This window comes from Humulus lupulus, chromosome 4, assembly GCF_963169125.1.
Source record: "Humulus lupulus chromosome 4, drHumLupu1.1, whole genome shotgun sequence".
Lineage (NCBI taxonomy): Eukaryota > Viridiplantae > Streptophyta > Magnoliopsida > Rosales > Cannabaceae > Humulus > Humulus lupulus.
The window spans coordinates 103,671,794-103,698,320 of NC_084796.1; the positions used below are offsets into that span (position 1 = coordinate 103,671,794).

The 26,527-nt window shown below is 34.8% G+C and overlaps 1 protein-coding gene across 6 annotated transcripts; it reads right to left on the reverse strand.

The window, feature by feature from the left end:
- Positions 1-402: 402 nt before the first annotated feature.
- Positions 403-8,541, reverse strand: LOC133830682 (protein PARALOG OF AIPP2-like). Of its 6 annotated transcripts, none has more exons than XM_062260716.1 (12): positions 8,318-8,540; positions 8,096-8,218; positions 7,904-7,966; positions 5,694-5,785; positions 4,820-5,298; positions 3,878-4,036; positions 3,533-3,697; positions 3,137-3,257; positions 2,328-2,558; positions 2,110-2,234; positions 851-1,164; positions 403-752 (listed from the first exon to the last, which is right to left on the reverse strand). In XM_062260716.1, exons 3-12 carry the CDS (start codon positions 7,925-7,927, stop codon positions 690-692), a joined length of 1,773 nt encoding a protein of 590 aa, XP_062116700.1. In that variant the 5' UTR covers positions 7,928-7,966; positions 8,096-8,218; positions 8,318-8,540; the 3' UTR covers positions 403-689. The 6 variants fall into 6 exon arrangements, with proteins under 6 accessions (XP_062116700.1, XP_062116698.1, XP_062116697.1 ...); XM_062260714.1 differs by having other exon boundaries at positions 8,096-8,233; XM_062260713.1 differs by having other exon boundaries at positions 8,096-8,540.
- Between the last annotated feature and the right edge of the window lie 17,986 nt (positions 8,542-26,527).

Here is a 26,527-nt window from a genome sequence, read left to right on the forward strand (position 1 = left end):
CTAAAAGTATAAATTATAATTTTTTTTTATATAATTTTAATAACTTTCAATTAATTTTTTTAATATAAATCTATATATATATATATAAGCTTTTATAGTTCTTTTTTAAGTTCTTATTCATTTTTTCTTTTGTTTTATATGTATTTTTATTTTATTTTTAACAAAAAAAGTTTAAAATGTAATAAAAATAATGAGGTCGGAAACCGATTTGTAATGCACGCAAATGAGGACCGATTTGTCAAAAAAAAAGTATGAGGACCAACTTGCAAATACATAATTTAGGGACTATTCATACAAATAAACCTATACTACGTGGTTATATTATTTGAACAGGTACCCATTATATTAAACTGAAAAATACTTGCTAGGCAAGACTTTGGCATTCACATTTTCTGGTCAGAATTAAAGAAACTAAACCACTGTATGACTAATATTATATCCAACAGAGTAAGATGGTTGTAGCAGAAACTACAAACAAGTGGAATTACAACAATATGAAGTAACTGTGGTCTTATAGTTAACATGTGAATTGGTTTCCCCATATACCCATTTTGTATAATAAACCTTTGGTACTAATGTTAGTCGAGAAAAATCTATGTTAAGCTTCTTTTTCTTACTCTACATTTCAGCTAGAGCATAGCCTAGTCTCTACTTTGCTACCGCAACTGTCAAACTTCTACTCTGAATATCTACATAGCTGTTTGGGATTTGAACATCTTTTCAAAACCAGGAGGAGGAGAAAGAATATGCTCCTGTAAAAACAAAGAATGGTATATAATTGAGGAAAGAAAAATGGTTAAGAAAACAGGCATAATATCTGATATGAGTAATGGTGTTTGAAAGTTGAAACCTGATTGTAATATTTGCTCAATTCTTCTTTTTTGACTTCTACGTGTCTTCGTCCTTGAATAGAAGAATCAACATCAACTGAAATAGTAGGACAAGTTGTATCACCATCTTGAATAGTGCTTCTACGAGTTGATGACTCCCTTGGCACGATTACGTCAACCCTTCCCACACTAATTCCCCCGACCATGTCGATTTCCATGTCCTCATCAGCTTGAGAACTAGGGAGCTCCTCTTGTGCATTGGAAGGAAGAGGTTTATCATTGGTGCTGCGGAAGATTCCCCAAAAGAAATGCTTTGATTCTGATGACAAAACATCTGCCAAAAGACAAGAAAGGGAATCTTGTATATGTATTAAGGCATATAAAGAGCAAATACACAATCTGGTCATTCAAGCTTCATAACAAAACATAAGCCTCATTACTATTTACTGGGAAAGCAAAAAAAAAAAGTATTTACTCTGAAATTAACAAGTGATCATAAGAAAGTAATTCATAGACACGTGAATCTGAATCAATGATGACATGCCTAATGTAATTGCAGACTACAAGGGAAGGTAATAGTAGATGAATAAGAAAGAAGGTATCACTAAGTCCATAAACCTAATAAAATGGGAAACAAATAAAAACTCTTAATTGAATTATATATTCTTCTAGATAATAAACAAAAAGCCAACTACTTGATCTTGATCTTGATCAAGCCTCAAGTGGCATAGTCCTACATCACTCTTATACTTTGTTATTAATGTAAATTAAATTTCTCCAAAGAAAAAAAAAAGGTCATTTCTATATTACTGTCACAAAAAACTTCAGTTTGGCTACATCACTTAAGAAAATTCCATGCAGCCAAGAAAGGACACCCCCACGACATCTAAAGCCTAGCTTTGTTCTCAAACATTTTTCAGTTACTGCCTGATGTAAAATATCAATAATTGATAGTAGACCACAAACTCATGAAGCAAAGTAATTAAGAACTTTATGAAACACTTTTACTTACTACCTAGAATAATTTTCAAAGGCAGGAGAGTAAGAAAGAGCAACTCTGTGCATCATCAAGGTTGATCATAAGAACTATTTCTCAAAAGTAATCAGAAATTCACTTTTAAGGCCTAGAACCAAAAAACTATTACATGAGATGACAAGGTTTTACGTGCCAATTTCCAACTCACTGAGAAACACGTCATCATTACTGGCAATATTTTAGAAACACAGACAACAGGAATTTAGATACAAAAAAAATGCTATGAACAGCAAAAAAACTTACTCTGCGAATCGACATTAAGCTGTGTAGATGTAAATATTAGGAGCTCAACATCATTAATATGACTTCTCAAAAAAAATTCATGGATCTCCATGTGTTCAACCAGCTTCACATAGTTCTGTCTTGATCTACCAGTAAAAAATAAAAACAACTGCAATTGTTATGATTAAAAAACAACATAATTCAGAAAGGATTCTAATAAATGAGAAGTTAAAATGGACCTTTCAATGTTATCATCTGGGAAAAAGTACATTGCAACATCTAAAAGATCTGGACACTCATCCTGGAATAGATCAACCAAGAAATTGGACTGAGGAAGCATCTTAACTTGAAGAACTGGAGGCATCTTTCTTGAAATTTCATAAACTTTAGGGTGAATTTTGCAAGGAAGTCGTGCCTGGAACCCACTGAATATTTCACTTGGATTCCAATTAAGAATGCTGAAGTCTCCCCTGAAGAAGGAAAAACCAGTTCAAAGGATTTAGTATTTGAGAGTGGAAAGGTCATTCCCATAGAATCCCCATTCACTTGTTTCATTTGCCATTTCAAGGAAGGAATGGTCATTCAATTTGAAGGCGTATGGCATCAGTGATGGAATGGGCTTTCATAAATTATCTGGGTGGAAATCCTATGTCTTTCCAAGCCCAATATTTTATAATCTAAACTGCTTTCCAAAAATTTCACCCATATACAATTATATAAATAAAAAAAATATTTCAAATATATTTTCTTAAAAATAAGATATGATACAAGAATAGACCAATATATATTATCAAAGCATATGGATATTATGGTCAAAATACATGTTAGTCCATTCCATTCCAAAACTTCCACCAAACAAAAGAATTGATATTTCTTTTCCATTCTATTCAATTCTCACATAAACACTTCATTTGTACCAACAATTAAATGCCCAAGCTTTTATTTTGTTTTTTCAAGTAAAAAATGAGTTCAAAGCATCACCATTTTTTATTAGAAATTCAAGATATTTCAAGTAAAACAAAATAAATTGAAGGGATAAGTTACCCACTTCCAAGTTGCATCTGGAGCAGGAAAATAATCAAGATACAAGGCAAAACTAGGTTGAAAATTTGGTAGGTCTCCTTGAACATTTGAATGATCATGTTGAGCAACATCCTTAGTTTTACCACCTACATAAACATAGACTACGCATTTACTAAAGGCAATTATGTTACTAATTCAAACCACAAAACATTTTAAGGATCAATAGGTTTATCAATGTAATACCAAAATACTAAATCTAGATGTCCTAATAGTAATATGATACAATTGGTTTCCTCATTTTTATAATTCTTAACAAAAAATAAAGGGAAAAAATTAAGCTCTCCATAAATAAACTAAAAATCTTACACATTCAACATTAGATAATCAAGCAGGAGAACTTCACACGAATGAATTACTTTACCAGCATTGACAGCAAGCGACGTTGGCAACAATGTGCATGATTCTTTGACTAGTTCCTTTTCTATCTTTTTATTTGAAATTTCAACTTTTCTAGGTAGGATAAGGGTATCCACTGGCTGTTGTTTGGTTAGAGGCTCTTTTGTGCATGGGGCAACAGCTTTTTTCTCTAAATGAGCATAGGAACACCACCATAATATATTATGCAAAACACAGTCAACTATGATAAAATTTCATTAACTTGAGAAACTGTGGTCACTTCCATGTAGAAAATGATTTATTAAGAAAACAAAAAGAAAGATGCAGAACTGATGATACAATACTTAGGAATCACACAGATGTTACCTACCTGGATCAACAGGTGTTGAACATAAAGATGATTTTTTTGTAGAATTCTCCATCTTATTTTCAAAAAAGTCACAATGATTTTTGGGAACTGAAATAACATCCATAGATTGCTTCTGGTTAGCATGCAACTTCCCAGAAGCTACTGAAGGTATTTCTGAAGCTGAGATGAGAACAAAAGCCCAATATAATTTTTTATTTATAAAATCCATTTATAAGGACATCAGAAAAAAGTAGGTACGTCATATGAACCAATTGTTTTCTAATTTTTGTCCATTGCACAGATAGTAAGATAAAATGCACTTGAAGCACATGTGCATTACAAACATTATATATTATCACGCTCAGAAGGATAAGAAAATGCTTTTGAACTTACCCACCAATTATTAGAAATACAGAGATCCAACAGTGTAGAATTCTTTTTTTCTTTATTTATTTGTTTTTTTTTCTTTTCGAAAAAAAAAAAAGTCATTGATGTGAAATAAAAGATTAACAACAAAAAGGGCAAAAAGAGAGAAGCTGCCCTCAAGATGAGAGCTACAAGGAAGCAGCCCATACAAAACTATATGTGGCATGTTGTGCTTGCAAGCAAATCAAAGTTCACAATTCAATTTTTGCAACAAAATACAAAGTGGGATGATAAGTAATGTAAAACTTTAAGGGAAATAAAGACTTAAACCAAATATTCAAATGTTACCTATTATGATGTTAATTTGCATGATATACATATCCAACAAAGCATGGGAAGTATAAGGTTTTAAAACTGTCAAGTGTAAGAAGATAAAACTACATAATTTCAATAATTAGAAAAGGATGAGTGCCAATTTCAACACAACCTAAATTTTATAGCAATGCAAATGCTATGCACATCTCTCTCCCTATTCTCCTTAGAGTACCCATTTTAGATGAACTAGAGTGCAATATTAAATTAACAAAGATTTCTGACCTTTCGGCTCTTTGAAGGTTCGTGACATCTGTTGATTAACCATTGAGCTCTTAGGCGTAGCATCTCTAAATGGCCTTGCCAATCCATAAGGTTTACACGGGTATGATTTTACTCTGTCAGAGAAGGCCTTTGGATTCATAGTTCTGGACTTGCGTGTAGTCCTTTGGAACGTGGATCTCCTAGTATGGCTAAAATAAAATTTTGTTTCTGTGGTCCCTGAAGATAGCCTCATGACTTCTTCATGAGGAATAAACTTAACTTTACCAGTTTCTACAGGCTTTTGCTTCTTGGAATGAAGCTGCGAAACTGAAAATTGCTCATAGCCTATTGCTCTTGTGACAGCTTCATCTTCTTGAAATGAAGATGTCACATGAGCATCTTTCTTACCAGATTCCTTCAAAATTAAGTCACTTCCAGTTAGGCATGATTCACAGACCCAATCTTCAGGGACCTCTTCTTCTACTTCTCGCATGCAATAACTGTATAAAAAATAAAATCATTTATGATTATGATCAAAGCATTCTTTTGATACATTATTGCAATAGAAACAGCTATATTAATATGTTTTACGATCACACCCAATGCAAGAGTGATACTCGAACAACATAAATGCAACAAGTGAAAAACAAAAAGACAACAATAACAACCACAGAAATCTAATCTATCTCACAGAAAAATAAATTCCCCTAATTATATATGATCATAAGCTGCATTTCAGATGATAACCAATCATCTTTATCATTATATATTTGTGTTCTTATCATATATATATATATATATATATATATATAATATATTAAATCATAAAGATAATTCAATAATCAAGGTATGAAAAGGTATATGCATATTCTCATGCCGAGAGAAAGAATCTTACACATGTTCACAAGCTATGTTGCATTCAGAACAAGTTGCAAGTAAAACTTCATCACGAGGGTGATTACCACCACATATTTCACAAACTTTTGCCTGCAAAATAGAGGAAAGAAATTATAATATTATTTTGAATACAAAACGCTGTTACTATTATATTAAAGTAAGAATAATTGCAATCAAAAGAGAACATCTGCAATAAAGCACCAACAGTTAAACTCACAAAAAAAAAACCCTTAAAACAGATAAAATTACATCAAGTAACCCCAGTTCCTTAACAAGTCAGAAAGAAATCAGAGCAAAAACTTTGACACTGTTTAGCCTTATAGCAATCCATTTCCCAAATGCACTCTACAGCGATACATTTACATTTTGAGTTTCAGATTATTGAACATAACATTACTATAAAGACGAGATCTAAACATAAATTAAAGACATGCAAAATTTAAAGAGAATAATGATTTAGCCAATATTGACTCCCAAAAGTAGGCAACTGCTTTTGCATGATAAATATTTTTATTCAATGGTTCTTCAAGCAGCTTCATACTGCCCAAAAACAAAAGGGCAGGAAGAAGAGAAATGCTAATTATAGTTTTACCGCAGATTGCACCAAATTCATCTCCTTTCTATGTTCCCCCTTAAAGCAAGACTAGCATAAAATCAAATTTCTCAGTCGTAAGTTCTGAAAGGATTAGTTGAGCTGTAACATAGATTTTACTTGAGTAGCACTTAATTAGATGGAAAAAATCCCTCTACTTTTCAGTTACCTTTTTCTATCCTTCCAAAATAACATTCCAAATATTTCAATACAATTAAAAAATATACAATTATTTGTTTGAAACAAATCATAAATTTTGGGAGCTCCAAATTCATCCCTATAAAATAAGTTTTTTATAAAAACAAGAGACTATTTGCATCTACATGAGATTATTTAATAGTATTTTATGATAATGTTAAGTACTCATAAAGCAATATAAGTCATAAAAAATGAATAAATAAGATTGGAGCCAAGGACATTCTCTTGCTTCTTATTGAATCCCCAAGTATAACTAATATATCCCATTGTATCCAACCAGTACTAGATTTCCAATAAAAGCACCAACTGGGACTCGAGTCACATAGTCTATTAAGTACCCAACTTATCTTTACTCTTCACTAAATCTCCGGGTGATATGTAGAAGGAAGGGGATTCCACATAATTAATTTATTTTGGGATAACTAAAGCTATTATTACTAGAACTTGTTTCAGAGCATACAGTAAGCACTTTCACTCTTAACTATATTAAATTATACATTTAATACTAACATACAACATAGAAATTATATATTACCTTATAAAAGATAAATAAAAAAGAGAAAAGGAAAAAAGAAATTATATTACAACCCTGATAAATACCAAACACAAAAGTGAGCCCCACTTGATTCAAAAACACAAGAAAACAAAACTCAACTCTTACTTGATTACTTAGTCACTCTTTAATCATGGAAACCAAAGGTGATCTAAGGATCAAATGACAATTGATCACGTTACTTCTATATGTAGAAAAATTCTTTGAATTAATAAACAGCCGAGCGGAGATCGAAAATAAAAGATTGCATCTTTTTGTTTTTAAACTTGTACAAACACTTCTGTAACCCTAAAACACAGGTAAGGGTCACATTTTTTTTCCGGAGGAAAAGACATAGCAAAGTAACAATACTTCTGCACACACAACTATACAAGAAACCCCACATGTTAATAATGGTTACTGTTGTTAATTTTTATATTATTTTTTTTAGAATAAAAAATTATAAAACACATTCAATCTAAAACTAATTGCATACAATCGAGTCCGAACTACCTAACGGTACAAAATCCATTGCCTATATCTATATGTTTATGTATACAATAGCTATGAAAAACAAAACCCTTCTCATCTCTTGCAATTTACAGCAGGAAAAGGAAAAGGAAAAAAACAAAACCCCTGTTACATGATATTTTTTGTTACTTAGCTCAAGTAACAAAATGCAAACATGCGATTACCTATCTACATTACAAAAATGATAAATGAGAAAATAAACTAAGTTGAAAAGTCACGAGACAAAAACAAAACCATCTTAAAAATCGTACCCTTGCATGATGATATACAATGTGAAGTAGGGTCTAAAAAAAACAAAAAACAAAACGAAAAAGAAAACAAAAATGTGGGAAATGTTGAAAGAGATTCTTGTCACCTTGCTGTGGCAGTGGCTACCCATTTGATGGGTTTTCTTCTGTCAATTCTTTATTATAGTTTTCTGGGAAAAGGTGTAGGAAAGTGATGAAAAGAGAATATTGAAGCTATTATATTATACAGATACATACATGATACATTTTTATTATATAAAGCAAAGAAGATACTACTGAAAGTAAGAGTACATACATACCCAGGGCCAGAGGGTGGTACAGTTACATACGGTCCCACCACGGTAGTCGAAGATGAGAGAATTGGTAGTCATACGGTTATACTTCTCTATGCCACCCCTTACACTAATTTTACTGTGAGCCCGCTGTTAGAATGAGTCCTTTTCGAGGAAGGACAAATCTCCTTAAGCAATCTCTTGCAATTTCATTCAGCATAAAAAATTATCAAAATTATTACAATTTACCTTTTATAGGTATTGGAAAAAAGGATTGAAAATAATAGTAATTGATTAAGCAAGACTCTCTCTAATTCTCAAGCTTCATTACATAATCCTTCGGCCAACGTGGCTTAGTGTGCTCCCTTGTATTCTTTGCTCTGTTTTCCCCTCTTCCCTTGCTGGCTTCACCTCTGCTATTGCTGGTGCCCTCTTCTATTGTTGGTGGTGATTCTTCAATGGGTTGGGTCTTCTCTCTTTCCCAGGTGCCCACTCTCTCGTGAATGGCTTTAGAGTCCAAGTTAATTGGGCTTGTCAAATGGGCCCTTGTATCACTACCCCCATCCACAAAACTAACATTGTCCTCAAGGTTATGCAACCTGTAGATATCAACAAAGCTGTCATATTCTTCCCAGGTGGCATCTTCCGGACTGCTCAACAACCACTGAACCAGGACTTGTTTGGTAGAAGAGTTGTGAGTCTTGTGAATCCTTGCTGCCAAGATGGCTAGAGGTAGCATAAGAGGCTTGTTAGCCACACTCAACTCCGGCAAGGGATAGTATTTCGTCGGTGACGGACCCAAAAAAGGTTTCAGTAGGGAAACATGAAAAGTCGGGTGAATGCGGCTGTTCGGAAGAAGCTTGAGTGTATAAGCAACAGGTCCAGCACGAGCCATGACTTCAAAAGGCCCAAAATATCGACGACAAAGCTTCGAATTGAGGCGATGGGCCACTGTGGTTTGGCGGTAAGGCTGAAGTTTCACAAGAACCAAGTCACCTAGCTTGAACTCAATATCTCGGCGCTTCTTGTTGGCTTGTTGGCACATACGGTTTTGAGCTTGATGCAGATTAGCTCTTAAGTGTTGCAGAATTTGATCACGAGTGAGGAGATCATCTTCAACAACTTGGATGGTAGTAGAGCCACGGGTGTAGGCCGGAATAGTTGGTGGGGCACGACCGTACACTGCTTGAAATGGGGTCATTCCAATAGCTGAATGGTAGCTGGTGTTGTAATGATATTCAGCCTAGGAAAGGAACTTACTCCATTGTTTGGGGTACTCGACTGTAAAAGCCCGCAAATATTGCTCGAGGTAACGATTGGTGATCTCAGTTTGGCCATCCGTTTGGGGGTGATAAGAAGAACTCATTTTCAAAGTGGTGCCCATTAATTCAAACAATTTCTTCCAAAAGGCACTTGTGAAAATAGGGTCTCGATCAGAGACTATAGTGCGAGGCATACCATGGAGACGAATCACCATAAGGAAAAAAAGTTCTGCTACTTTAGTAGCTGAATAATGAGTTGGCAAGACTCCAAAGTGAGCGTATTTGGTGAATCGATCAATTACCACCAAAATATTAGTGACACCATAGGAGAGGGGGAGGCCTGTGATGAAATCCATAGCCAAATCTTCCCACACACGGTCCGGTATCTCAAGTGGCTGCAAAAGACCATATGGTGTTGCTGGAGAATATTTAATGGTTTGACAAACAAAACAAGCTGAGATGAATTGCTTCACATGATCTTTATTTATTTTCATGTAGATCTAATATTAAACAGGTTAGTATGAGACAACCTAGAACATGTTTCTAAAATTGAATTCGAAGAGAAATAATGATAAGAACTCTTACATTATACAAAGCGAAATTAATGAGTCTTTCATTCAGTTTCTCTAACCCTTGTATCCTTTATGTCGCAGAGTATTGCCAAGAAACTGAATCGTTCTTCAATTTTCCTCACAACCTTCCAAAGTATCCTTGGAATCACCTAGACTAGAGTGGGAAATTCTCAACACATGAGATAGATACAGAGAGAAGAAGAGTAGAAGAGAAAAATTGAGGCTTAGAAAATAACTTATTTCGTATAGAGAATCTAAAACCTAATAGATCTTCTAATCTTCTCAGAAACTTGTGATTCAACTTATGTTTTCAACTCTTTCTTAGCATTCCTTTTATAGACTCAATTAGGTCATTTATTTAATTAAAAAATCAATAAAATAATAGCCAATTAACATCCCTAGGTCGATATTATCATGGGCTTTAGGCCCGTGAAATTTCCCATTTGATTATAAACCCGTTGGACTTAAAATCAAGGCCTGTATTATTTTCTATTGATTTAACTAATTAAATAATTATCCAAATCATTTATCAAATTAATTATTTATAGTTTGAACCTTGATTTAAACTTATTTATTAATTTAGATACCAATTTATCTTAATTAATAAATCTGTCCTAATTTCTCTTTTCTTCTCTAAATTGTATAATTCTGTTAAACTATTCAAAATTGACCTGGTCAACTTTGATAATTCTAATTGATAATTAAATCAATTAATTGAGACTAACTAGATGATTTTATCCAAGGTACAGTGGAGACCATGGGCCTATGAAATCAAGCACCAATAAGTTATCATAAATCTAACAAATAAATTTACTAACTTATTAATTCCTCGTGACTCCACTATAGACTCGGAATTGCACTCTTGAATTCATAGAACTCTCTATAAGCAATATAGATACATTATTAATTATCCATTGTTACAACCATAATTGTCACTTAATCATCTATAGACGGTCTATAATGAGATGGGACTAAAATACCGTTTTACCCTTCATTGTATTTTATCCTTAAAACACTTAGTTCCTTGTAAATGATATTTCAGTAAACTAATACTAATTACTGAAATGAGATCTCTATCATTTAGCACCTTGAACCAACTAAAAGGAAACCATCATTTCACTTCTTCATCAGAAGCTGTAGATGTTCAAATCTATGATTAAGACTCCCACTCAATTATACTATCGAGTTCCCAAGATGTAAGTATATGGGCTAGTCCGTAGGGTAAGCTGGTAATGAGCAAGTCAAAGAACTCAAATAATACAATCAGTTAGAATACTAACCACTCATAATTGAGATTGAATTGACCTATGGTCAACTATATGATATGACTTGAATAGATAGTAACGGTATGCTTACTTGTCCTATCTATTGTCAATATCGGTCTAGTCCGATGTAACAAATATATCTGATCTTATCTACTTTGCTAATGTTCTGGAAAGAGAATAACACTACGATGTGTAAGTAGTTCATATCGTAGATTGGCAAGTCAGTATAAATCCTGTGCACTGACTAATCTTAGGACTAACTTATATTTGAACATATAATCATATTTATATTCCACTGTGATTATGTCACTATAAATACGATTAGCTATATGCTCCAGATTTAATAGAAGTTTATATTAAACAAATAATCATGAAAATAAAACATGTGAGCAAAGTTATTGACCAAGTTAAAAAATGATTTCTATTATGATATTGATAATAAATGAGATTACAAAGAAATTGAGTTTTAATTAAGGCATAAAACCCCCAAAAAACTCCCACTTGCACTAATTGAAACTAATACCTTAATTCTACTAATCCCATTTCTTTGATATGCTTATCAAATGTATCTTCTGGTAGTGTCTTTGTAAACGGATCCACAAGATTGTCTTCAGATGCAATCTTCATAACCTTCACATCTCCCCTGGCCACATATTCTCGAATAATGTGATACTTCCTTTCTATATGCTTACTCCTCTTGTAACTACGAGGTTCTTTCGAGTTGGCAATCGCTCCTGTGTTGCCACAAAACAACATAAGTAGTTTATTCATTTTTGGAATAACACCAAGATCTGAATAGAACTTCTTTAGCCAGACTATTTCCTACTTGCTTCTGACGTTGCTATGTATTCAGCCTCCATGATGGAATCTGAGATCGCAAACTACTTTATGCTTCTCCATATCACAGCTCCACCCCCAAGAGTAAACATCATTCCAGAAGTAGACTTCATGTCATCGACATCAATCTAAAAATATGAATCGATGTAGCCTACAGGGTTCAGAACACCACCCTTGTAGACTAACCTATAATCCTTAGTCCTCCTTAAATACTTCAGGATATACTTAACTGATATCCAATGTTCTGGTCCTGGGTTTGACTGATACCTGCTCACTACTCCCACTGCATAGCAGAAATATGGTCTAGTACACAGCATAGCATACATCAGATTTCCAACTGCAGATGCGTAAGGAACTCTTCTCATTGCATCTTCCTCTTCAGGAGTCTAGGGAGACTGCTTCTTTGAAAGATGAATTCCATGGCGGGACAGTAAACGTCCTTTCTTGGAATTTTTCATTGAGAAACATTCAAGCACTTTATCTATATAAGTTGCTTGAGATAGAGCTAAGAGTTTGTTCTTTCTATCCCTTATGATCTGGATACCTAGAACATAACTTGCTTCACCCAAATCCTTCATCTGGAATTGAGTGTTCAGCCAATTCTTCACATCTGACAATTTCTTAACATTGTTTCCAATGAGTAAGACATTATCTACATAAAGAACCAGGAATATCACTATTTGATTTTCCTTCAGTTGATAAACACAAGGCTCATCAATATTTTGTTCAAAGCCATAAGTTTTGATTATTTCATCAAACCTAAGGTTCTAGGAACGAGAAGCTTGCTTAAGTCCATAAATAGACTTATTCAACTTGTAAACTTTTCTTTCTTGTCCAACTACTTTAAATCCTTCTGGCTGATCAATATAAATGACTTCGTCAAGCTTTCCATTAAGAAAAGTTGTCTTGACATTCATTTGCCAGATCTCATAGTCGAGAGCGGCTGTTATGGATAGGAGGGTGCGAATGGACTTGAGCATAGCTACTGGACTAAAAGTTTCCTCATAGTGCACGCCTTCTCTTTGGGTCTAACCCTTTGCCACTAATCGAGCTTTATAAGTTTCGATATTTCCATCAACACCTCGTTTTTTCTTGTAGATCCACTTGCACCCAATGGCCCTAAAGTCACTAGGTGCTTCCACAAGATCCCAGATGGAATTTGAGCATTGACTCCATTTCCTGTTTCATGGCTTCGAGCCATAGTTACTTTTTAGGGGGCTAACCATTGCATGTTTGAAAGACAACGGATCACCATCGTTAGTGTCACCAACAACCATATTAGTTTCACCATCCAAACCATAGCGAACTGGGTTCCTAGAAGCCCTCCCACTACGACGAGGCTCCGTGACTGTTTGTTCAGGAATAGTGGTACTTTCTTCATTTAAATCGACTTGTGTCGGTTGGACATGAAGAGTGGGAATTCATCATCAACTCGCATTGAAGACGATGGAACATTGGTTGGAGTCAATTCTTTAACCATCTCCTCTAACACTACTTTGCTGCGTGGTTTGAAGTTTTGGACATACTCATTTTCCAGAAAAGTAGCATTCGTAGAAGTAAACACTTTCTTTTCTGAATGACTATAGAAAATTCTGCCCCGAGTACCTTTAGGATAGCCAACAAACATGCAAACTTCAGTTCGCGGTTCTAGCTTTCCCTCCTTTTTTCTCAGGACGTGGGCGGGACACCCCCAGATTCTATAGTGGCGTAAATTAGGTTCACGACCATTCTAGCATTCTAAAGGTGTTTTTGGGGATTTATTTAGACGGCACGACATTGAGAATGTCGTTCGCGGTTTCAATTGCATGTCCCCAAAACGAAGTTGGTAAAGTTGAGTAACTAAGCATGCATCTAACCATTTCCAATAAAGTTCTGTTCCGGCATTTCGCTACACCATTTTGTTGCGGAGTACCTGGGGTAGTAAGTTGTGATAAAATCCTAAGTTCATTTAAATGATCTTGGAACTGCATATCCAAATATTCTCCACCCCTATCAGATCGAAAGATTTTTAACGTTTTACCTAATTGGTTTTGAGCCATAGCTAAGAATTCCTGAAACTTTGAAAATGTTTCTGATTTCCTATGCATTAGGTAAAGACATGAGTATCTAGAGTAATCGTCAATGAATGTGACGAAATACTCAAAACCACATTTGGCTTGTACATTCGAAGGTCCACAAACATCTGAATGCACAAGTCTAAGTGGTTCTTTGGCCCTATCACCCTTTGCAAAGAATGGACGCTTGGACAGTTTTCCTTCTAGACAAGATTCACAGACAGGTAATTCACCTAAGGTGAGGTCCCTCAAAGGCCCGTCCTTTGTAAGTCTTTGAATTCTTTCATAGCCAATGTGACCTAGTCTCAAATGCCATAAATATGTCATGTTGTTTTTTTCGGTCTTTTGACGTTTATTGGTCCTAGGTTTAGCTACTTTGAATAAATCATTGTTAAGAGCGATGGGTTCGTTAGGTCGCAGAATATAAAGCCTGTTTTCCAAACATGCAATACACAATTGTGATCCATTGAAAGAAATAGATATATTAGAACTTGTGAAAGTCATAACAAATTGTTCTAATTGCAACATGGAAATTGAAATTAAATTTCTACTAAAATCCGAAATAAAAAATACATCATTTAAAATTAAAAATTTATTTCTGAACTTCAGACGAGCTCTTCCTCTAGCTTGGACCGCAATGAATGCTCTGTTCCCAACTCTAAGCTTTAAGCGCCTTCGTCCACTTCCTCCCACAATTCAAGAAGCTGTAAAGAGTTACTAACATGGTTAGTAGATCCAGAATCAACAATCCAAACAGATTTATCATTCTCTAAAACACATGTTTCTAAGATAAATGAACTATAATCATTACCTTTGTTTTTCGCTGCTTGAAACTTGGGGCAATCTCATTCCAATGCTCCTTCTCTTTGCAGTGAAAGCACTTATCTTTACCTTCTTGTTTTTAACTTTCAAAGATGAAGTTGGGTTAGCTTCAGCCTTAGCTGGATTAGCAGCATCAACAGTAGTCTTATTTTCTCCTCCCTTACTAGGTCCACCCATGATAGACTCGAAATTATAAAGCTCGTTCATGAGCTGCGTTAGACCATAGTTGAGTTTATTCAACACATAGTTGGTGGTGAATGGCAGGAAAGCTGGAGAGAGACTGTTGATGATTAAGCTGACTTGAGTTTCCTAATCTATTGTTGCTCCATGTTGTTCAGCTTCCTAAAAGTAGTTTGTCATTTTGATCAGATGATTGCGAACATGATGAGAAGGTGCCATCCGAGCGTTGGCATATTTCTTGGTGGCCTCAAAACGAGTCTGCGCTGACTTGGGACCAAACATGTCTTGGAGCTGATCCATGATTTCGTAGGCCATCTTGACATTCTCCATCTTTGTCTTGAGAGTGTCGACCATACTAGTCAACATGTAGTACCGCGCCTTATTGTTAGCCGCCTGCCAACGCTCATACTTATCCCTCACAGACTTGGTAGCTCCTTCAGCTAGAACTTCCGGGGATTCCTCAATCATGACAAACTTGGAGTTGTCACCAATCAACACATTGTTGATGTTTTGCTTCCACTTAAGGAAGTTTTCTCTAGTGAGTTTCTCCATAGAAAGTTGAGAAAGGATGGGAGTAGACACATCCATACTTAAAACTACCAATTATCAATAAAATAGAAATCAATCACTTTTGCTCAATAAAACTTCTATTCACTCTAATTTCAAGAAATAACACAGCGTATACTAAAAATATGTAAGATATGAGAAAAAATACCAAAATAATCATATCTCTATTTCTTTAGGTTTTTAACAAATCTATGATATCATTGTCCCGGTTGGTGAAAGTAAAAAATACCACTAGTTAAATAAAGTTGTAAACCTATTTAATAATGGACACCATTATTAACAACCTACTATTCGATCAAAATAAGAAAAAAAAAAATCTCTTATTTTATGAGCTAGACTCACGGTTAAAATAATCAATAGATTTAGTCCTATTAGTTATTGCAGGGGTGAGTCTAGTAGAATTTGACCTATAACTATCTATCTTTCGAAATCTAACCTTATCAAAATAACTAATGAACACCTTCCATAGGGGGATGAATCAAAGTGTCTTGAGGCCCCATTATGCTATTGACTTTGTTAAACCAACGATGGAGATCGAATATTATTCTTATAAAACAAGCTCATTATAAAATAGTATTTTTATTATTAATTTAAAAAAATTAATGGCTATGGTCTCCAAAAAATTGAAAAGATTCAATTTTTAAAACCAAAGTCCTATAATTTCCTATTAATTCTACAATTTCACATTGAAACAAATTCAATTAATTTGTTGCTAATCAATATTTAGGTTTAACTAATATAATAAAACTATACAATTAAGTCCAACTCAGGTAAATGAGCATTAACAATTGGGCTTGTATAAAGGAGGCCTGGGTCCAGTATGTCGTTCCCACTACTAAGGCCCCCTTACTTCCATACAAGGTCCAAAAGGCATGAATTTAAACCTTCATTTTATTAATTGTTATTAATTGATTAGGCTCACTATAGTCATGCAAAGCAAATGGGCCTTCACAAGTGGAATCACACACAAGAGAGGAATTTAAACTTTACATTTTGTAATGGGCCCAAATAAAACCTATCATTTTATGAATATTTTATTTGGCAAAATCCATATATCTAGCAAACATATGGGTCATTATATGCTTCTAAACCCAATTGCAAAAATACCACATATAGTGCAAACAAACATATTATAATTGGATGGGCCTAATCATGTTACTATATGAGCAAGTCTATGAATTTATGCAAAAATACCACAATTAATTATCTAGAATTTAACAAAAATTCAAATTAATTAAATTTTTACAAAAAATAAGTCAATTTAAATGAAATTTATCAACAATTAACAAAAGTTAATTTAAATTTCATTTATCAATAATCAACATGGTTTAGGTTAATTTGAAAAATATTAATTTAATTTAAATAGAATTTATCAACAATTAACCAAAGTTAATTTAAATATCATTTATTAAAAAATATTTTATTAATTGGTTTGAAAAACGTGATATTTTTAAAAATCTAACCAGTTATAAATTTAAAAAAAAATATATAATCTGTTGTTTTTGAAAAAATATCTTAAACAGTTAAACAAATTCAATTATCTATAAAAATATCTAGTTAACAAATTTTTAAATTTCAAATAATTTAAATATTAAAATCTATAGAATAATCAAATATTATTATTTTCAAATATCAAGTTTAAAAAAATATCAAGTATTAAAAAAAATCTTAAATATTTGATAACTTAATTATAATATTTTAATATATTAAAATATTTAAAGTTAACTAGTTAACTTATTTTTAAATTTGAATTTGAATCTATGTAGAAAATATTCATTTTTGAAATATGATATTTTTAAATAATAGAAAATATATGATATTTTTGTATTAACCTATTAAAAATACATTCAAAAATTGAATTTTAAGAAAAAAAATTAACGTAAGTCGCGGCTAGTGAAAGTTGGTGGTCGCAGCCACATGACGTTTCTGGGCATTTTTCGTGCAATGGCCGCGATCAGAGGTTTATGGTGGTAGCAACCACTAGCTGCTGTTACCCAGGCCGCGGTCACTGCCCAAGAATATTTTTTTTGATAAAATTTGTGCAATTTTTCAAACCATAAACATTTTCTAAATATTTTTTATGATGATTTACATCAAATAAATTATTTATATAAAAATTATTTGCAAAGAAAACCTAACAAATTAATCAAAATATGCTAATAATCACATAAAATTCAATATGCATCATAAAAACACATGAAATCTACCCAATTACTCAACACATCAAATAATTCAATTTTACCATGTTCATGCATGAAAATAAAGATTACCAAAGGCTCTGAGGCCAGTTGTTGGGAAACTTATACATGATCTTTATTTATTTTCATGTAGATCTAATATTAAACAAGTTAATATGAGACAACCTAGAACATGTTTCTAAAATTGAATTCAAAGAGAAATAATGATAAGAACACTTACATTATACGCAGCGGAATGAATGAGTCATTCCTTCAGTTTCTCTAACCCTTGTATCCTTTATGTCGCAGAGTATTGCCAAGAAACTGAATCGTTCTTCAATTTTCCTCACAACCTTCCAAAGTATCCTTGGAATCACCTAGACTAGAGTGGGAAATTCTCAACACATGAGATAGATACAGAGAGAAGAAGAGTAGAAGAGAAAAATTGAGGCTTAGAAAATAACTTATGCCGTATAGAGAATCTAAAACCTAATAGATCTTTTAATCTTCTCAGAAACTTGTGATTCAACTTATGTTTTCAACTCTTTCTTAGCATTCCTTTTATAGACTCAATTAGGTCATTTATTTAATTAAAAAATCAATAAAATAATAGCCAATTAACATCCCTAGGTCGATATTATCATGGGCTTTAGGCCCGTGAAATTTCCCATTTGATTATAAACACGTTGGACTTAAAATCAAGGCCTGTATTATTTTCTATTGATTTAACTAATTAAATAATTATCCAAATCATTTATCAAATTAATTATTTATAGTTTGAAACTTGATTTAAACTTATTTATTTATTTAGATACAAATTTATCTTAATTAATAAATCAGTCCTAATTTATCTTTTCTTCTCTAAATTGTATATGTCTGTTAAACTATCCAAAATTGACTTAGTCAACTTTGATAATTCTAATTGATAATTAAATCAATTAATTGAGACTATCTAGATGATTTTATCCAAGGTACAGTGGGGATCATGGGCCTATGAAATCAAGTTCCAATAAGTTATTATAAATCTAACAAATAAATTTACTAACTTATTAATTCATCGTGACTCCACTAAAGACTCGGAATTGCACTATTGAATTCATAGAACGCTCTATAAGCAACATAGATACGTTATTAATTATCCATTGTTACAACCATAATTGTCACTCAATCCTTTATAGACGGTCTATAATGAGATGAGACTAAAATACCGTTTTACCCCTCATTGTGTTTTATCCTTAAAACACTTAGTTTCTTGTAAATGATATTTCAGTAAACTAATATTAATTACTGAAATGAGATCTCTATCATTTAGCACCTTGAACCAACTAAAAGGAAACCATCATTTCACTTCTTCATCAGAAGCTATAGATGTTCATATCTATGATTAACACTCCCACTCAATTATACTACCGAGTTCCCAAGATGTAAGTATGGGCTAGTCCATAGGGTAAGCTGGTAATGAACAAGTCAAAAAACTCAAATAATACAACCAGTTAAAATACTAACCACTCAGAATTGAGATTGAATTGACCTATGGTCAACTATATGACTAGAATAGATAATAACAATGTGTTTACTTATCATATCTATTGTCAATATCGATCCAGTTCGATGTAACAAATACATTTGATCTTATATACTTTACTAATGTTCTAGAAAGAGCAAATAGTTCATATCGTAGATTGGCATGTCAGTGTAAATCTTCTGCACTGACTAATCTTAGGACTAACTTATATTTGAACATATAATCATATTTTTATTCTATTGTGAATACGTCCCTATAAATACAATTAACTATATGCTCCGGATTTAATATAAGTTTATATTAAACAAATAATCATGAAAATAAAACATGTGAGCAAAGTGATTGACCAAGTTAAAAAATGATTTATATTCTTTTATTAATAATAAATGAGATTACAAATAAATTGAGTTTTAATTAGGGCATCAAACCCCAATAGTTAGTCCCATCAAATCTATCTAATCTAACAAAGTCTTGTGTCATGAATCTCAAAGCTGAAAGAGAGTTAGATTCTTCCATGATATGCTATCTCAGATTATAGAGTATTAGAATGTTGGGAGAGAGTGAAATAACACCACCACAAAAAATAGAATCTACACAAAATTTGGATTGACATAGACTTAAGAAAGATTGAGAAAGAACTTGAAACCCAAGTAGATCAATGGAGTTCTTCAATCTTTGACAGAGCTTTAAAAACCCTTGGCAAGACCACCACTTTCTTTGAGAAAATCCTTCAAGCAAATAAAAAACTACAAAACCAAGGCTTATACACGTTGAGAAATGCTGTCCTAATTCTCTATTTTCCAGCCACCATTGATGCTTGAGGCCTTCTCTTGAGGAAATGAGGATTGAGATTGAACAAGCCTTCAACTTTCTAAGTCAAGCACTTTCTTGGAGAGTTCTTGGAGAAAACTAGAGATTCTTGGAGCTAGAGAGAGATAGAGGGTAGAGAGAGATTGGAGAGAGTGATCAAGTCTCCCAAATCACTATTTTCGACCCATATATAGAGTAGGCATCATCATTAGGTCCAACCAATAGGATTAGACTTGTAAAACACATAATTTAGAGCATTTACGTAAATCCACGTAATACATCAGGAGAAACCCTAGCCTTCACACGATGTGTCGCCTTTTGGGTGGCGATAGACACTTCTAAAGGTCCCAAAAATGCTCCAAATGACCAAATTTTTTGGGAACCCTTAGATACTTTTATGTATCTTTGGACCCAAATTTGCATTTTATTAAAGCTACAATTTGAAACTCAAATTTACATCTTCACTATGTAAATTCTACTAAGTGTTTACACCTTGCTTGTATTTTAACACTTATCATTTGTATTTAACCAATCATAATATTAAGAGTGCCAATAAGCATTTCCTGGCCTACATATACATATAATAGCGCTAATAAGCGTTCCTTTAACATTTACAAGTAGTAATAGTGCTAATAAGCACATCATTAACATGCATATCGCTGTCAAGGGACATGCCCTATCAGAATATCTCATGCTCCCTAATAAAGCAGGCAGATAAGACATTTATATCCTATTTAAGCAGTTAAATAGATAACCACATAAATAGTTACCAAACCCTGGGTCGAGCTTGTCTTTAGTGGCGAGTGTACATGCCCAGCCCGTCTTCAGGAACCCTTAAACCTTGGCACCTCTGATACCAAGTTGTAACAGCCTGGATAGCCAAGACCATTACATTATGTACTTTAAAAATGTTAGACTCACTAATCAAGTCATTTGGCCATAAACGTGTAACTAAAAGTGAATAACATATTAGGGTTAAAAACTTTGATCAAAAGGAATGATCATTTCATTAAAATGTTTAAGTTCGTACATAGAATCACAAAATAAACATTCAAATGGTCATTTACAGTTCAAAAAGGCAATTACAACACAAGTCGGCCTAAGCGACAAAATTAGAGTTCGACCCTAGTTCTTTTGTGAATCCCCAGCTATGGTGGTCGAGCAAGCTGCATATGTACACGCGTGCCATCGAAACTCTCCACCTTATGGCTGGTCCAGCTTCCATTTTCCCTTACCTGCACCACATAGCACCCTTGAGCCAAGGCTCAGCAAGAAAACTTAAACATGCTCATAAGCAGTTAATAATATATCACAAAATCATAATCAACATGCCTAGCAGTAATAACCCTACTCATGCATGCATTCAATCCAGATAAGTGACTATGGGGTCACATCGGGGCCCGTTTCCTTATGTAAGTGACTATAGAGTCACTTCGGGGCCCATTGCCCTAGGATAAGTGACTATAGAGTCACCTTGGGGCCCATGGACCTATCCTCTATATAAACAACCTTAGAGTTGGCCAAACATATCTGTCGCTTTATCTTCCAATCAACCATAGGGTCGGTCAAGCATATACCACGCTCCTAGATAGGCCTAACCATATTGGTCAGCGCTCAGCGCGCTATTTTCACCCTTGATTTATAAGTCAAGCTTTTCAGTTGGTGCTCAGTGCGCTATTTAAGCGCTTGACTTATAAGTCAAGCCTTTCGGTCGGCGCTCAGTATGCTATTGCCACCCTTGACTTAAAAGTCAAGTCTTTCGGCTGGCGCTTAGCACGCTATTGCCACCCTTGACTTATAAGTCAAGCCTATTCAATCAGATAATCATACAACATTTAACAATTATCCAGATACAAAGCATTCAATCATGCTTAATCAAATAATCACATGCATAATTATAATCATGCTCAGTCACAGGGCCCAAGCCCTAATCATAACCTAGGGTGCAGTTTTCTTACCTCTGGTCCAAGCACTGGCTAAATAAAAATGATCCTCGAGCATGATCCACTTCCAAGCCCTAGTGATACCCTAGTCACAATCATAATAGAGGATATCCATCAATATCGGGTAAATAGAGGCTTCCACACTGAGTCCTAGCCTTCGGGACCTTAAATTTTACTAGACCAGTTAGTAGAATCCTTCTCGAGCCCTTACGTTTGAGTCCCCGCAACTTGAAACCTCACTTGGCTAATCTTTCCCATTAGCAACGCGGCGCACCTCTGAAGGGTAACGACACACCCCAAAGTAAAGAGCCCTGGCCCTATTTTCACTAGACATGCATCGCGGCGCAGCCCACAAGGCGTCGCGGCGCTGTGGCAGTTCAGAAGAACCCTAGCGCCCCTGAGTTCATGTGGGCCCTGACACTCCAAGAATAGCGTTGCAGTGCGACCATGCGAACCAGATTTTCAACAATTTACCCAAGCTAAATCTCTCAAAATTCATCCCCAAACCTCAACCAAACCCAGAATTGAGTTCTAAACTCATAACAACACATCATAAGTAGCATATTAATATCGAAAACTAAACCAAAGCCTCACCACAACTCAAAATCCCAACAATGAGTTTAAAAACTCAAGAACACTATAACCAAGCCAGAAAATTCATCAAAACAGAATATGGGATCTTACCTCAGCTGTGAAATCTAACCCTATGCTGCAAATTCCTTGCTCTAAGCTCTCCAATTCAAGCAATTCTCTCCCAAAACTCAACCAAGCCATAATAAACCCAAAGAAATAAAGAGAGTAACGAGAGATAGAAAATGGGGAAGCTGTTGGGTTATATTTCCTCTGTGGTTTGCCTAATTCTGAAGGCTTCTAGTGTCTAAGTCTATCCAAGGTTAGGGAAAAAAACAAAAACGCCCCTAGCCTTTACTTAGTTCTTTATGCCTTCAAAGGAAAAATGGTCTTTTTCCACCATTTCCCGCCAACCTCAATTAACACCTCATAATTTTCAAAGTAGCCACAAATAACTTCCCATTACCTGATAAATCTTGGTAATGTACTAAATTACCAAAATACCCCTAGGCTCTCCCCGAGCCGGGTATTTGACCCCGTTGTGGCTAAACTGCTAAGTTGCTCACTAGGATCTCTTCGTGCTGAATAACTCAAATATATCCACATATAATGTGGTCTCAATAAAAAATCACATATATTTACAACTATGCCCTCAATAGGTCAAAATTACGAAAAATACCCTTCTAATAAGAAACAAACCCACATGCATGCTTATTACACCTAAACATTCAATACTAGTTGTTATCCATTTTTTCTACCTTGGACACGTGGCACGACCAAACAGTTTTCATGTGCTCTTGGAAGAGGCTCGGGCCCAACTAGGGCCCAACAAACAATGAGCAACCAAACCCTATTGGCTCGGACCATGTCGAGCCCAATAACTAGCAAGTAACACGAGCATAGTAAGGGGTCAAAATTGAGATGCATACCCGAACCACCTTCCCGGGCACACCCAATCTCTATCCTTCAGGATTTAGATTATGGTGGCAGACAATTCATTCTAGGAGACGGATCTCATCGAGTGGGATCCAAGCAAAGTCTCCAAGTTCATCGCCAATGCTCTGGCCCGCCATCAATATGTCCGATCTAATATTGTATTGCGATGTCCACCCTAGTAATTGAACCCAGATCTTGGTAAATGAACCTGGGTCTTGGTAAATGAACCTGGGAATCAGTAAATGAACAGGATTAAGTATCCGGGTAGAACAAGCCCATTCCTTCCTACAACTGACGTGTCCCCTAGAAATCTAGCAGCTGCTCTCCTAACTAACTTGCAGAATGGGGTACGCATGGAACGTACAATGTTCCAAGGAAACGATACTGCCACTACTCTGACAGACCATATCCCTAGGATCCCCCTGGTAGCCCACGCGGATTAGTCTCTGCCAACGTACAAAGGGCAGCTACACTTAAGCCGGCCCAATGGGCCCAGATTAACAACTTGTAATCATGTTACACTCTTGTATTATGGCTCTGTTAGCAAGCACTTATAATTATATCCTTATTGGGCCTAGATTAGTCCGGTCTAAGTCACATGAGTGCCTATAAATAGGGTCATTTGTGCATTGTAGCAAGGATCCCAATTTTCTCTTGTATGCATAAATGCTGCTAAACTTGTAGAAAACCTCCATTGTTAAACTATCTAAAGCCTAATACTAGTGACTTATGGACTAAGGCTCATTAATGCCCCAACCACGTAAAAACTGTGATCTTGTTCATTTCTTAGACTTTCTTTCTAGCTCTTATTTCTCAATATTTTTATAGTTTCCAAAAAACTCGGTAAACATTTTGGTGATTTCATTGAGAGCTAAAGAAAGCTTGAACCAGTCCTTGTCATCTACAAAGATGGTGAACACCAAACATACCGTGTTTGATCCCTTTCAACAACAACAACAACAAATACAACAACAACAACAACAACAACAACAACAACAACAACAACAACAACAACAACAACAACAACGACAACAACAACAAGACAATGGAGAACCATTGCAAAACCAACAACTTCCTCAAGACCAACCAGAGGATGTGCCTTATCATGGGCCCCTGCCTGATGACTCCCAGAACTTCAGAGAAGGGGTGAATATGATGAAGACTATTACAAAGAGGATGGAGAGGGGTATGAAGACCACGAGGCCGAGAATCTCGACGATCTTGGCGAGAATGATGTGGAACCTAAACAGGAGGATCCATAAGTGGCCTGTTTGAGACAATAGGTCCTCAACAAAAAAACAAGGATGGCGGAACAACAATAGATCACCCACCAGATGCACGAGTCCTTCCTGGCTCTACAAGCTTTTATTGCTGCTCAGGGATTTATAGTCAATCCCTCAGTTGTTCCTCCCCCAGGAACTCAGCCTCATGTCCCGCCTACAAGGACTGGCGTACCAAACAACACTACAACCCCTACTCCTCCTCCTCAGGATGATCCCCTCATCCTAGAGACGGTCCATCGAACCTAGCTCAAGAAAAACGGAAATCCAAAGTGACGAATCCCATCAGAAAAAAAAACCCCAAAAAGAAAACTCCTCCCGCTCCAAAAACCAGGGCAGACCCAGGGTATTTCCCTAGGAAAGAACAGATGAATCCTATCCCAGGACAGAATCATCTGAACAATTCGCAGCGAAAATGTCTGCAGGGTACTAAGCCCCAGAATGTCCCTAGGCTAGACAATCAGGGAAGACATTTTTATCCCAGCGCTTCTGTAACGTCCTGCGATTTCAGGTACCTTTAAACGACTCGGGTCGGGATTTTTTTCCCCGAGTTAAGAATATTAGTTTAAATAATATTATATTTTGTTTGGAATTTATTTCCATGAGTTATTGCTAGCCAAATTATGAATTTTGTGATTTAAAATTCAGGATAAGACTTTCGGTCTTGGACCGACACAAAAACCCTGATCGGGGAAAAATCTCGGAAAATAAAATGAAAAACTATGGAAACTATATTTTGGGCATAAAATACATTCGTAAAAATTAAAGTTTGGTAAAAAAAAATAATAAACCTAAGGGAAAATGGAAATTTTAGGGCATTTTGTGTTAAATGCTTAATTTTACCAAAATGGGGAATTTTATTCCATGAATGGACCTTACGTTAAATTTTATTGTGTGATTAATAATTTAAATGTGAGAGACATTTAATTTAATTATTTAATGTTAAGTTTTATGTTTAAAACTTAATAAGAGTGAAAAGGTTATAGGAAGTCAAATTTGATTTTTCTTCTTGGGAAATATTTATTAACCTTTATATAAAAAAAAATGATCACATATATAATATATGTGGTGGCCGGCCATGTGAAGAATTAAATGAGGATGGAAAAATTATAATTGAGTTTAATCCCATTTTAAATATTAGGGATAATGTCAAGTGGGTAGTAAAACACTTGAGTGTTTTAGGATAATTTTAGAGTTGTATAAAATCTTCCAACCCCCCCCCCCCCCTAAAACCGACCACTCTCTCTCTGTAATGCCCCAAAATCCCTAATAAGGTTTAGGACCTTGATTAGGAGGCTGGGAGGGCCATAATTGATTTATTATGTTATTAAATGATTATATGCATATTTATGTGAATTATATTATAATATGATGATAAATGCATGCATATGGGTTTATTTTTAATTATAAGGGCATTTTGGTCCTATTGAGGGCATAATTGTGTATTTTCATGCATGAGGGTGAATTATAAATAATACCACATTATATGTGGATTTGTTCGGGCCATTCGGCATGAGACGATCATGGAATGCAAGTTTTCGGTCTGGTCATAACGGGATTAGTTTCGGGACCCGGGGGGAGTCTCGGGGTAATTTTGAGGATTAGAACATTACCGGGAATTAAAGGGTAATGAGATATGAATTATTGGTATTTTAGAAT